Genomic DNA, 14048 nt, shown 5'->3' on the forward strand with positions numbered 1-14048 from the left:
AAACTGGTGTGACGTGGCTGTTGAGACAGAACAGATAATGCTTGTTATTCAGCCTTCAACACTGTGCTCCCAGACATGATGGCCCTGAGCTCCACAACCTGGGATTATCTACACCATTTTGCTCCTGGACCACTGACTTCCTAACCAACAGGCCCCAGTAGGTGAGGAAGGGAAAATTCAAATCTGCCCCAATGATTCTCAACAATGGAACACCGCAGGGTTGAGACCTCTGCCCTGCTCTATTCACCTTCTTCAGTCACAACTGCTCTGCTATCCACTCCACAAACATAGTGGTGAAGTTTGTGGGCGACACCACTGTGGTGGGTCTAATTTCCAACTATAGTTTCTTTTCCATTACAAGCCCTAGAATATAAAGCCCCAGACTTTGGTCTGGGACTTGGTAAACCAAGGTCTAGGGGATTGAGGTGAGTCTTGTTTCCATTTGCTAAAACCCATTTATGTAAAACAGCCCCAATGACGTATAGGACGTTGTGAGGAAAAACTGCAGTACCGTTCACGTCCAGCGGGTGGTGGCAAGAAGACAGTGGTCAAACAGACAAAGGCAGGGAAGTTGTATCCATATCCACCCATTCATGCTGTCACTCAACCGGACTCCGGAGAAACAGGATGGTCAACGCGCTACAGATGGTGTTACATTTCCTTAGCCCCTTTTACACCAACAGGTACTTCTTTTTGCAGCTTCTTTCTGCCTGGGCATCTCAGGACCGCAGTTATGTTGGTGGGGGGGGGGGGGGGGGGGACAGAAGTGGAGGGCAGACGAGACTGTGATCTGTACTCCACAGTTTGACTTCATCTAGCTAACTCTATAGCTTTTTGAGTGTAATTTTTCCTCAGCCATGGCGAGTACAGCGAGGATAACTTTTAAGTACAGTATTGCGGATCTTGGCAAAATTTGTTTTATAGGTTATAGGCTATACGTGCTGAAAAGGTCTCCTCCGCTTTCTCTGCCACGGAAAGCGAGCCTGCTCTGTGCCCGCACATACACACCCACACACGTGTGCTACGTCTATCGTTGTGAGGACCAAAACAATTGGCATTGTGAGGACATTTTGCAAGATTCACACAGTGCAAATCGGGCTACTGTTTAGGTTTAGGTTAAAGGTATACTATGCAACCGGGGTTGATTTTCCAGCGAAGCTCCCCCCAGAGGGTGAAAGTAAAAGTGCACTGTCATTAAGATGCTCAGCTGTTCTGGTTTCTCCGTCAAGCCAGGCGCGGTTGTTTTGAGCTTAGCAGACAGGAGAACGCAACGAAAAGTAAAAAAAAAAATGGCAGTACAAACAATGACTAACACAGTGAAAGTATGAACATCAGGCTTCCCGCTGCGCTATCTTGGCGAGGCGGCCGCCGCAGCCGCCACGGTAGCGTCTCGCCAAAATAAATAAATAAATAAATAAAATAAAAAGTAATAATAATAATAATAAAAATATAACTCAATATGCTTGCATGTTTATTTGAGGTTAACACGCGGTTCTTTGTTGCTTTCGCATTAGCATATAGTGAATGGTAGGGCAAAAACACATGGAGTTCTAAAGCAAGACCGACTCTCGCGGTCTTGCACGAGACTTCTGAACCTATGGGCCGAGGGCTCTTGCAATTGCAAGTACGGTATTTCCCCCACAGACCACCAGGGCGGCCGAGAAAACCTTTGTTCGACCTGAAATGACTCATTTAATCATCCAAAACGGTATGGAACTGAAAAATGTTGCATAGTATGCCTTTAAGGTTAGAGTTAGGTATGTACATGTGACCTTAGGTTTGGGTTAGGGCATAGAAAGCAATGGAAAATGAAAGGAAGTCAATGGAAGGTGAACACAGTGACATACACACCTACTTGCATGCGCGCGCGCCCACACACACACACACACACACACACACACACACACACACGCACACACACACACGCACACACACACACAACAGACAGGATGGTTTGATCAGCCAGTGCACTCAGATCGAACTGTGACAAAAAAAGTTATAATTAACTCAAAACTCGACAGCTGAGCAGAGCATCTCCAGTCCTAATAAAAATAATTACATAAATAGGTCTGTCTAGGGTGTACTTTGCTTCTCTCCCGTGGACTTAGGAGATAGGCACCAGCACCCCCAACCCTGCATGGATAAGTGGGTAGAGAAAATGGATCGATGGATAATAAATTACAGAGCCCTCATCGGAAAGGAGGGAGTTATGGATAACTTGTGGACCCGCTTTTCTAGAATTACAACACATCCTCAAATAACTATCCCCGTTTTGGACGATCTGTCCCCATTTAAAATGTACCCAGATATGTCCCCAATTTCACCATTTTGTGAACAAGAACTGGGTTTGAAATCGTGCAGCAACAGCTGTAATGGAAGCTTGCTGCACTGCTGTCACTGAAAGACAGGGACCGTGGTCAAAGCTCCTCCCACACACACACACCAGCACACACGTGCACGCCCAGCCATCCTCCTGCTAACTTCCCTCCTCTCAGAGCAGCTCCACTCCAATGAAAATGTTTTGTCCCAGGATTTCACAGTCCTAGAAGGCGGTTAATATTTAACTTTATTTGCTTACAAGCAGGCCACAGTGTTTCAGATCAGGTGTGGTATTTTTTGCCTTGGTTTAATTGAATGACGATTAATAATCGCCGTCTGTCATTATACCAGACCTTCCTTTCTGGCCACAAAGACTGCAGGCATTTTTGCCTGCGTGTTTACGCCTGACTTTTAAAAGGTACTAAATATGTACGCAAAAACAGCGCCTGATATCAGTTTCAGCTTTAATGAATCACTTTGCAGGTGGTAGGTATTCACATTTGCATATCCCCCTAAATTTGCCAGTTTGGTCATTAGCATGTGATCTGCATATTCATGAAGGCTCACACGCAAAAAGCTTTGCACTCACTGTTCTGCTCATTTTTTACACGCAAACTGCTTTGCTCCTGGTTTGAAGATCCGCTTCATACACACTAATGAGCTTGCACCTGTTTTAATACGTACAAACAATTGGAACACACTCTCCTGTCCCCTTTTAAAGAAATTAGGACCAACATCCTGGTCTGCTACACCAAAGGTGTTTACCTAGTCCTCAATCTGACATTGATGAAGCGTGTCAACCACGACAGCCCCACAATATCCACAGCCTTCAGAAACTCAGGGCAAATCTCATCCACTCCTTATTTCTGGAATCTTTTAACTGCCTCGGTGACCTCTGCCACAGTATCAGCCTCCTCCTCAGAGGACATTGGGACCAGTTTGAGATCCTCAAAGTGCTCCTACCACTACCCAACAATGTCCTCAGAACTTCCTCGAGGCCATCTGACATGCTGAAAACATTAGATTCATACAACAAAATATGCTAAAATAGGACAATCTGGATATTCTTTCCAATAATTTGATCTAACTAAACTGATTTAACCATATAGACAAACAGAAGCATCTTGTTTTTGTCAAGTGTGTCTCTTGTCGGCAGTGAAATATCAGGCCTGCAGTCACCGTCACACACTCATTAGTGAGAGTTCAAGGCTCATCAATCATTTTTTTCCCCACTTGTATGTAAAGGGCAATGATTTCTCTCAGCCAGTGGCACCCAGCATCATCAGAAGGAACACATGATCAAATTTGTCACAAACTAGGTGAAGATGAACAAACGGTTCAACAGCTGCTTGCTGGATGATTACATGTTCTAGAACATTCAGTGATGTGGTGCATTTTTAAAAAGTCCATCGCCATAAATGCAAATAATATATAGTCACCTCCATTATCACAATTTCTTTAGCTTTTTTGATTACCTCCATTTGCTTACATTGTTGCTTTATACAAAATATATAAGTAACTTCCTTTAGAAGCTGAGCTGTTTACTGTGGCAGAGAGCAATTTGTGATTTAAGATGTATTTGATAATTCAATCAACTGCAACTAATTCTAATTTCTTTAGCAGCGAAGCCTTCAATTATCCATTAGTCTGTCACCAAATATTGTCAGCCTCATCTTAGAGTTTGTATGCAGGTTGGTATAATTAAATTACCTTTGACTGAAAAGAACATGAAGCAAACTGTATGAGCAATTAACATGCAAGTAGACATTTACTTTTTAATTAACCGGATTGGAATTCATATTTTCCCTGTCATATCCTAATTAATGGCAAAACTGCTGATAGCAAAGTTTGGAACGCATCCAGGCCTAATCAATCAATGCACTGCTAGTGTTATTTCCTAGTATGCCAAAGACTCCTGCTAAGGAGTTGCTCATACAGGATGCAGTACCTTTATAGAAGAAAATGGTAAAAAAAAAAAAAAGAAGAAGAAGCACAAGCACATGACAAACCATACAAATTTGCTAGCTTTGAGTAGAAGATTCCCAAAACAGCAAGGCTGCATTTAACATGCTAAAATATTTAGAGACGTATGATCAACTATCAACCCCTTCATTAGACGAGAAACATTTCTGGGTTATTACTAAGTTACTTTTAAAGATCAAAGGATGTTACTCCTCCGTGTGGGAAAATCTGTTCTTTCTTACAGCAGGATTTCCAGCATTGAAGTGGCAGGTATCTGAACAGAAAACCTCAAGTGATTTATATGAAGCCCTTATGAGCAGAATCCTGCAGTACTTTGATTTGTTCTTACCTTATATAATAAAGGTGCTCGACCAAGCTTAACCACAGCAATCTGGCTTGTGAGGTTCAAGGAGTCCTGGGCTCTTCTCAAATCTTCCATGCTGGCGTACTGGACATCCACCACCTCTCCCTTGAGAAAGACAACACAGTAGCTTCTTACAGAAAAAGTTTCCATAAGTTCCTTTTTTTTTTAAAACAGTTTAATCAATATACAATTCAATATTTTAATCTGACATTTGAAGTCAATATGATGCCCAGATTGGACTTCATCTTTACCTTTTTATCTACCCAAATTAGTACTAAGTGGTTTAACTGCATGACAATGGAAAGTCAGAACAATGGCACAAATTTGCTGTACAGTGTGTAAAGGTTTTGCCAGGTGAATACATATTCCTCCCATCAAAGTTAGCACAAACTAGTATTGAACTACCAAGTTACATTAACAATTGCATCTGCAGAGTGGATCATGGGGACTGACCCTCTCTCCATCCAGGACCTGTACAGGCCCACGGTCAGAAAAACGGCGCGTCAGTATTTTCTCCACTGTTACCAGCATCATCACAAAAGAGTCTCCCCCATCTCTTCTGACCTCTGACATCAAAAAGGCATTATTGGTCATTTCAGACCAGCTCTTCTGAGAACAACGGCATGTCACACTCAAAGTCCATTTAATACTTTTTCTTAACTTTTTTGATGTTTAGTCTGAATTTCAGCACGTGACCTTCAACGAGCCAAAAGGCGAACCTCCCGATTTACCGGTCGATCTTTGTTCCTACCCTCATCTATGGTCACGAGCTTTGGCTCATGACCGAAAAAATTAGATCGCGGATACAAGCGGCTAAAATGAGTTTTCTCAGTAGTGTGTCTGGGCTCTCCCTTAGAGATAGGGTGAGGAGCTCAGTCATCCGGGGAGGACTCAGAGTAGAGCCGCTGCTCCTCCACGTCGAGAGGAGCCAGTTGAGGTGGCTCGGGCATCTGGTCAGGATGCCTCCTGGACGCCTCCCTGGTGAGGTGTTCCGGGCACATCCCACCGGGAGGAGGCCCAGGGGAAGACCCAGGACACGCTGGAGGGACTATGTCTCTCTGCTGGCCTGGGAACGCCTTGGGATTCCTCCTGAGGAGCTGGCCCAAGTGGCCGGGGAGAGGGACGTCTGGGCCTCCCTACTGAAGCTGCTGACCCCCATGACCCGACCCCGGATAAGCGGAAGAAGACGGATGGACGGACGGCCTTTAACGTGTGTAGATACCTTGATACATTGAGTTCATGGTTTATTATGATGGGTTGATTTCCTATTCTTTATAACCAACAATTCAAACAGTTGTGCACCATAATAAGTGGCTATTTGTACTCATTCAATCTTTATTAAAAAATGTATATGCAATCATGTCTGATTTGAAAGCAAACCAAATCTGTCAGTTAGCCTCAGTGCCTCTGTTTGTGTGTATTATGTATCTTTGGGAGTGGATTTCATGTTCTACATCAGGGTGACCTAGAAGTTGTTCAGGAAAGTCAAATCGTTACTTTTTGGGGTCTCTTGCTCTCATTCATCCCCTTCCTACTCCCCTCACTTTAACACTCCCTCACCGCATCACCTGGGCCTGATTCATTTTTCATGTGGCCTGAGGGCGAGTGTAACACAACGCTGCAGCGGGAAGAAAGCGAGCAAGTGGTAAAGAGTGACTGTGCCAATGAGTCAAAGAGAAAGAGGAGAGAAAGAGGCAGAGAGCACATCGTTTTGCATCAGGGGAGTTCAGGAGAAGAGAGCAGGAGAGATTTATCACTGCTGCCTGCATTTGCATCATAAAAGTCTTTCCATTTAACTTGCAGGCTAAGAAACAGTACAAGGCACAGTGAAATGTAATACTGAATAATCTCTCCACTCACTGAGATGGTTCTGCTTGAACTGGATCCTTCTCTTCCTCCTCCTGGCTTCCATTCCTCTGTTTAATCTTAGCAGGGTAATGAAATTAACGATGGAAGTGACAGCTCTGGCTAAAGCAGTTAGCATCATTCTACATAGATTTTTCATTTTTTCACTCCTAACTATGCGTGTCCTTCACACTAGATTTAGAAATGAGGACAAACAGATGAATATGTTGATGAATGGTGTCCAATTATTTAAACTGGCCTCTTCCCATAATTTATAGCCACTTTCTTTCTAAACCATGGTCAAATGCAAGCATTAAAATAAGTCCTTTTCACAAAGAGGAACCGCAATACACATTGAACTTCAGTCCTAATTACATGTAGAGGGGTGAGAAAGCAAGTATCTTTTTTCTGCTAAGTGTTCCCTGCTCCCATCTTTAGACTGATACCTTGACACAAATAACCAAAAACAAAAGTGAAAAGACAAAACAAATGTAAACTCACTGTAAGCACAAACAAACTTCTGTGTATTTTAAAGGGGTTTTGTGTGATAAACACACACAAAGTTGTCTTGCCTGCTGTGAGTCGTGACTTTCACACCTGTTCACCATCACCTTGATCTGCAGCAGCTACCATTAACGGATGGGCCTTCCATTTGCACGGCGTCAGATTTTTGTTAAACCCAACGAGGTAACACCTTCAGGCTGTTTCTCTGTTCTGTTAGAGTTGACTGAAAAGTCACCTGTCTGTTTTCTCCTTCACCCAGTACCCCTCCTACCCGACCCACACCTGCTCCTCATCTGTCCGAAACGCAGTTCGACACCTACCTTGGATTTTCTGACCTTGACTCTCTGCCCGTCTGATCCTGAGAAATTGGACCAACCTTGCCTTTTGGATTTGATCAACTGGATCTGACCTTTGCCTGTCAGACCCAGAAACTGTCTGAGCCCCCATAAAGACACAGGTTAGTTTGTGCCAACTGCTCAGTCTGTGTCCGTCTCTTCTAGAAGTATTAAAGAAGTAAGACATAATTTCATCTGTTTTCCTTATTTTGTGTCATGTCAAATCATTGGTTACTCCCTTGTGAGTTTCTGGACACAGGCCAGATGTTTTGACCAATTGCAAAGACAGAAACTAATGATGTAGCAGTGTCATGTGCTGTATGAATTAGTCCATATCTTCCATTCTGAGCTACATAAGGATGTAGTGACACCAGTGACCCAGAAGATGTCTACGCTGACCTTTCTGATGGTGGTTAAAAGACCTTTGGGTGATCTATTACCAGAGAGATATGAATAAAACACCAGGACATATGACTGCAGTGCAACACGTTAGACCCAAGGTTCACCTCCACCATACACTTGTTGCTGGCAGTAAAATAAGCTTCTGTCATAATCTGGTCCAATTTCGTTAACTATAATTTATATCAGTTTGGTTGCTAGCATGCTTTAAGGATTACCCTTAAATTTGTATAATTCTTAGACATTTTTATATAACTTTTTTAATAGGCAAATGGTCTTGTCAAAACAAATCTAAATATGTTGCAGTCGGGGCTTTTGTTTAATTAACAATTAAAAGTTAAAAGTGAATTGACGACTTTAGAGTGAAACCGAAAAGGTCTGCGAGTGCTTACAGTTGCATTTGAAAGTGTATAAATACAGCTAGCTCTCTGTATAAACTTTATTAGACTACATGTTAGAGCAAACAAAAAGATAAAGAATATTGCTGACATACTTGGAAAAGTGTGTATTTATATATGGGTCATTAGGTAGTGTCGGCTCTAATTTGCATGTGTTAAAAGTCATTTTGAAGAAAAGTTAAGTAAAACAAACATCTCATGGTGAGAGAATGGACAGAGACTGTGAGTGAAGAAAAAGGTAAGGTCAAGCTGGGGGAATGCAGCAGAGGTTTTGACATCAGCAGAGGCCACAGCTGATCTCAGCTGTGGCTAATGTCCTCAACCTTTTGGCTGAGGTGAATGTTTTTGACCCTAGTTACCCAATTCTGAGACTGTCTTTAGTTTATGGCTTCATAAACAAAAGACACACAACCAATAGAACATCCAGACTGTTTGCCTTGAAAAGACATATGTTGACACAGCAGACCCTCTAAGATAGACGACACTGATGAAATATTAGGTGTGTAACACATCTCTTGCTTTACAGTCCTAGAATGTCCCATTGCAACATTGTTGACATGTGGGTTTCTCTGCAGACTCTATATTGATACACACAAAACTAGTTTGTGTTGTGAGTTATATAAACTCACCAACCCTACCTCTAACAGTGATCCCTATTTCTGGCCTTTACTCACCGGTAAGAGTAACAAATGGATGGCTTGTTAAAGAATGATCCGAGAGAGAATACATGTTTTTCTTCTTTGTGTAGTTAGCTGTAAATCAGGTGGTTGCTAAAAGGGCAATCACATTTTTTTCTCCTGATTCAGACAGCAGGAGGCCAAATGTAGCTTACTGTAAAGGGCAGCACTTCACAAATTATAGCTTGATACTTAACAAAGTTCCCAAACACTAATTCATTAATACTTATTCACAAATACTAATTTGCAGGTTGTTCCACTGGAGATGTCAGCAATGGCCCCACTATGTACCTCACTAACAGTTTGGGGTGTAATTCTGTTTTTTACTGGTGTTAAGGTCAGTGATGAGTGAAAAATCCTGAAGTCTGCCAGTCCTAATCTGTTTAACTGAGTTAATTAAAACCAAAAGACAAGAAGTCAAAATGTAATGAATATAATAGAAATACCCTTTAGTGTCCCTGGGTGAGGAAATTCAGGTGTACCGGTAGCAAAGTGCAAAGCTAAAAGAAGCATGCAGAGACAATATTCATGCTCAAAAAAGAAAAGAAAAAAAACTGAATCTGAATATATATTCTGAAACTCTTTTTTCACATATGCAGTGAATTGTGACAGGGATCCATCCACAACACAGAGAATGAGAAGAGAAAAAAGGGTGCAGGGTGCAGACTAAGAAACGGCAAAGGAGGCAATTTTCTAAGCTGTGTTGAATTAGTTAGAAGTTGTTCCATACAGTCTATGCCTTGAAAGGCTTAGAAGTGAGCATTTTTACAGCATCTGTGAACTTCTTGACTGTGATGTTGAGACACTTAATGAAGCCCTTGCCTTTACCTCAGCATCATACTTGATGCTGAGGTCAAGTATGAAGTCCCTAAGGAGTTTTGATTCAGAACATCCATCCATTCATTTTCTCTGACTCGTTTTCGCGAGGGGTGCTGGTGCCTATCTCCAGTGTTCAATGGGCGAGATAGTACACCCTGGACAGGTCGCCAGTCTGTTGATTCAGAAGAATATATATATATATATATATATATATATATATATATATATATATATATATATATATATATATATATGCTCCTCTTTAAACATCATCCCAGGTGACGAATCTCTGTACTGTCCTTGCCTTGATGAGACGCGTCCTCCGATAAGCACTGTGGGTTCCAGGTTGGTGTTGATGAGGTGGAGGGGGGAGCCGAGGAGTGGGGGAGGGGGGCATCTTCTGGCTTTGTGCTTGTCCTTCTACAATCTTTGCTGGGACAGTGATGCCGTTGTGTACGCCGTCCTGTTTTTGGAGAAATGAACTTCTGTTGTTAACAACATGAAAATATAGGCAGTGAAAAGTTTTTTCCCCATCTTGATTTAGGCCAACTCCAGTCGGTCTGAATAGATGATAGCGCTCCCTGAAAATCTGATGATTGTCAATGAAGTTCACAGAGCTGGCAAAGCATTCTTTAATAAAAGATTTATTAATCATAACCAGTCTGCTGTAATTCTTATCGCCTCGTCCAGCCTGTGGTATTGGTCCCCTGATAAACACCTTCATTTTCAGACTTGTTACTGAGTTTAGAAGATGAATAAAGCAATTTTTCAGAATTTCTGACTTTTTCTTGGCCAGGTCATTTGCTTCAATATGTATGATAAGATTCTCAATGTTCGGCTGATCAGTGGTTAATGAGGGTATTTTCTGTGTTATATCACACACTGTGTCAGTTGGGAAGCAGTTTACCTTTGTTCTCTTTGTACCCGGAGGCGATCGATTGCAATAACTGCTACATCTCCAACAATAAGAACGTTTGGCATAGATTTTGATTTCTGGGTCACTTTAGGAGGTGATTGTGTTGATCTTGTCTCATGCTTCCTGTTGATATTTGGAGGACATGTGTCCTTCGTAGGCTCCTGCTGAAGAGCAGCAAACCTGTTTTTCAGAGGAACGAAGTTTAGTGGGTTTCCAATTGGAGAGATGACGGGAAGTGGTACGGCTCGAGCTGGCTGATTAGTCCTTGGTACCGGAGTTAAGGAAGATGGAATCATGTCGGCTCCAGCTGCTTGTTGTCCGTACCATTAGATGTCTGGTCATGTCCAAAGGACGACATTTATTTTTCGGCTTGGCTCCAAGAAAATTCCAGGTGGGTAAGCTCCTTCCTGAGGTGCTCAAAGGTTGTTGGTTGTTTTGAGACATCGGTAGAGTTGTTTCATTTCCAAAGGCTGTGTTGATCTCAATATTTACCACCAGCCGAGAAATCCTCTGTTCTATCGACTGAAGTCTTTGTATAATAATGCAAATGTCCCTGCTGTTGATCTTGCTTTTGGTCATCTTGGAAGTAAGAATGGGGTAAAAAGTAAAAATAAAAAAATCCCACAGTCCTTACGTCTGAAGTAATCCAGTTATGAGAGTGGACAGTGTAAGAGTAACTATAAAAACAGAGTATATTAATTAACTTTAACCAGTAAAACTGTGAAATGGGGACAAGAGAGAGACGGAAACGCTGTTCCTCCTTCCAAGAAGAGGCTTTTTATACAATCCTTTCCAACTTTCTTGGGAGAGATATGAAGGTGAACTGAACGGTTTTTATATCAGATTGAAGAGTGATAGCAGAACACGACCAGGGTGACCAGAGAGAGAGAGAGAGATGAGACACTAGCAAAGAGAGGGATAGGGAACACAGGGAGAGACATATGACCAGGTAACAGACCAATATAAACTGTCCATGGAAACATTTCTAGCTTTAGTCTGCTCATCTCTAATTACTCATGGCTGTATTGGTTGGATCATGAATCATGTTGTAATATTTCCCAGCCATGTAAATAAATACACCTGGAAAATTTAGTAATTTTGGGATGTCAACAAATGTAAAATATTTATTGTACTGACTTAGAAAAAAGATGTCAAATGTAGGCCTTTTATTGACTGTCAAACAGACCTGAAACAGAAAAGGTTTAGTAAAATCATTACAATGTATTTTTCTAATACAGGAATGCTAAACTAGCCTAAATCCTAAATCATTTAACAAAATGAAATGACTCAATACAAATAGGCAGAGAGCTTGACCCTTCCAATGGTAGATCTAAAGGTGCTCCTTACTCACCACAGATAACAGCCACAGTGTGGATGGAGGACCTGGCTGCCAGGTCAGAGAGCAGATTGGAGAAGAGACCGATTACCCATTTAATTTCAGTGATCCTGTGCTTTAGCTGACTAAAATGACAGCAGAGACAGAGGGAAGGAAATCCCTAAGTATTTGACTTATTATACCTCACACAATGGATGGAAGAAAATGGTAGGAACTGGATGACAGACAGCTCAAAAAAGGCCTTTGCCTAACATACTGGCTGTTCTGTTAGGAGGTTGAGAAAATGTAAACTAGTGCACTAAATTACATAGAACATATCTAAAATACAGTAAAATACAAAAAAAGCTTTGTAAGAGATTTCCAGAGCATGAAATAAACCCTGGGCACAAGCACTGTGTTTGTGTGTGTGGTGAGGGGCCCCCAAAAAGACTGTTGTCCCAGGCCATGGCAAAGCTGTCAGCTGGCCTGTGCTGGGGTGACTTGAAATGAGCTGTACAAGCAAGAGACCCCTAATCATCTCATAGGTGAAAGTCAGGAGTGGCAGAAAACGTTCCCAAGACTGATATCAAAGTCTGATAGATGGATACAAGAAGCATCTCACTGAATGTATTTCAGCAGAAGGTGGTAATACTAGCTATTAGCAGGTAGGGTGTCCCCATTCACACTTTTGTTTATATGTTTTTGTTTAATAAGCATTAAAAGGTTAGTGTTTGTTGTTTAGCTGTACTTAAGTTATTGTCTTTCCCAGAGACAAATAAAAATTATCAATATGTGCACATTGCTCTACAAGAAAACCTGAACATTTAGTGACATTTCCTTATTTTTCCAGTTGAGTGTAATCCCAGAGTTGAGATTTTACCCCCATAAGGCACAGGACAATATGTGGGGAAAGTAAAAAGAGTATGAAAATAAATGCCTCATCCCAACTGAGGACTTGGGTTTGTCTTGGACCCCAGACACAATGCAACACCTTGACAATCAGAAATGACCCTTTTATTATTGCTGCCAAAGGTGGTTACAAGCCTTTTAATCAAGAGCCGTACCTAATTTTAGCAAAAGCCGTAGTGACTGTCATGCAAAACTTTTTGTGAAACAAAATCAGTTCCAATATTCCCCTTTCAACTTAATTTTCCAGCTTATCTTTTTCATGTCCTAGCATGTTGTTTAGACATTTTTGCACCTGTGACCACATGAGCCCTCGACTCTAGATGCGAGGCTGGTGTTTACTTCACTTGATGGATAACCTGCTCTAGTGAATTTTGACTGCGCCCAGGGTTTTCTGTACTTTATGAATGTTCATGTCTCTAGGGATACTTCTTGTGTTTTTTTTTTATTTCTTTACCAGAGCCATTACTTCTATCCAGCAACTGGACAGATTTACCTGTCTTTGCCTTTGTAAATGTAAAACACCAGTTTCTAGTCTTCACCAACGAAAAACTTAAGATGGCTGTCTATAAAGGCAACATATATAACTGTTGTGAAAGGCAGAACCATTGACAGAATACAATTTTAGTATATACAAGTATATAATTCCTAATAAACTGTGAATATAGGTTCTTCTTCTGGCAACAGTAGGCATTGCAACTGAACAATTAAATATGACTTTGAAAAGTAAGGGAAAATGGCTTGTATGGTGCTTTAACTAGCCTGACAACCCCAAAGCGCTACACACTACAGTCAGTCACTCATCCATTTACACAAACACAGTCACACCCTGACAGTGGTGAGCTATGCAATAAGTAAAACTTTATACAAACTAAAAATAAATGATTATGTTTTATAAAAGAAAAATTCAAGTTGTAATTCCGGAGAACAAATCGAGCACGGAGCAAAAGAATGGTCTGAAACAAGCTTTGGTTTACCAATACAGAGACTGCCTACAAGAAGGAAGATTGTTCATAGGGGTTTACAAAGTTACAAAAGAAATGGCTTTCAAAATAAAACAAGAGATGTGTTTCCTATAGAGAACAACACATATAAATGCTGTGGCAGGTGGGACAACTTTTGCTCCATTTAATTCTAAAATCCGTGACCAACCATCTTTGGCAACTGTCCTTCACCTACACTGTCTCAAAACATAAACAGGACAAACCCCTGTAGCTGTATTGGTGAAAAAGTGAAAAATACTTAGAGCAACCACAATATATATATATATATATATATATATATATATA

The 14048-nt window shown here is 41.3% G+C and overlaps 1 protein-coding gene across 1 annotated transcript in view; it reads right to left on the reverse strand.

The window, feature by feature from the left end:
• The window catches only part of LOC118564256 (inactive N-acetylated-alpha-linked acidic dipeptidase-like protein 2), a 194228-nt gene that overhangs the window by 438 nt on the left and 179742 nt on the right, over positions 1-14048 (reverse strand). The window contains exon 6 of the mRNA XM_036141686.1: positions 4631-4750. Coding sequence (XP_035997579.1) covers positions 4631-4750 — 120 coding nt within the window. The remainder of the gene's footprint in view (positions 1-4630; positions 4751-14048) is intronic.

Source organism: Fundulus heteroclitus, chromosome 9 (genome assembly GCF_011125445.2).
Source record: "Fundulus heteroclitus isolate FHET01 chromosome 9, MU-UCD_Fhet_4.1, whole genome shotgun sequence".
In the NCBI taxonomy this organism is placed as follows: domain Eukaryota; kingdom Metazoa; phylum Chordata; class Actinopteri; order Cyprinodontiformes; family Fundulidae; genus Fundulus; species Fundulus heteroclitus.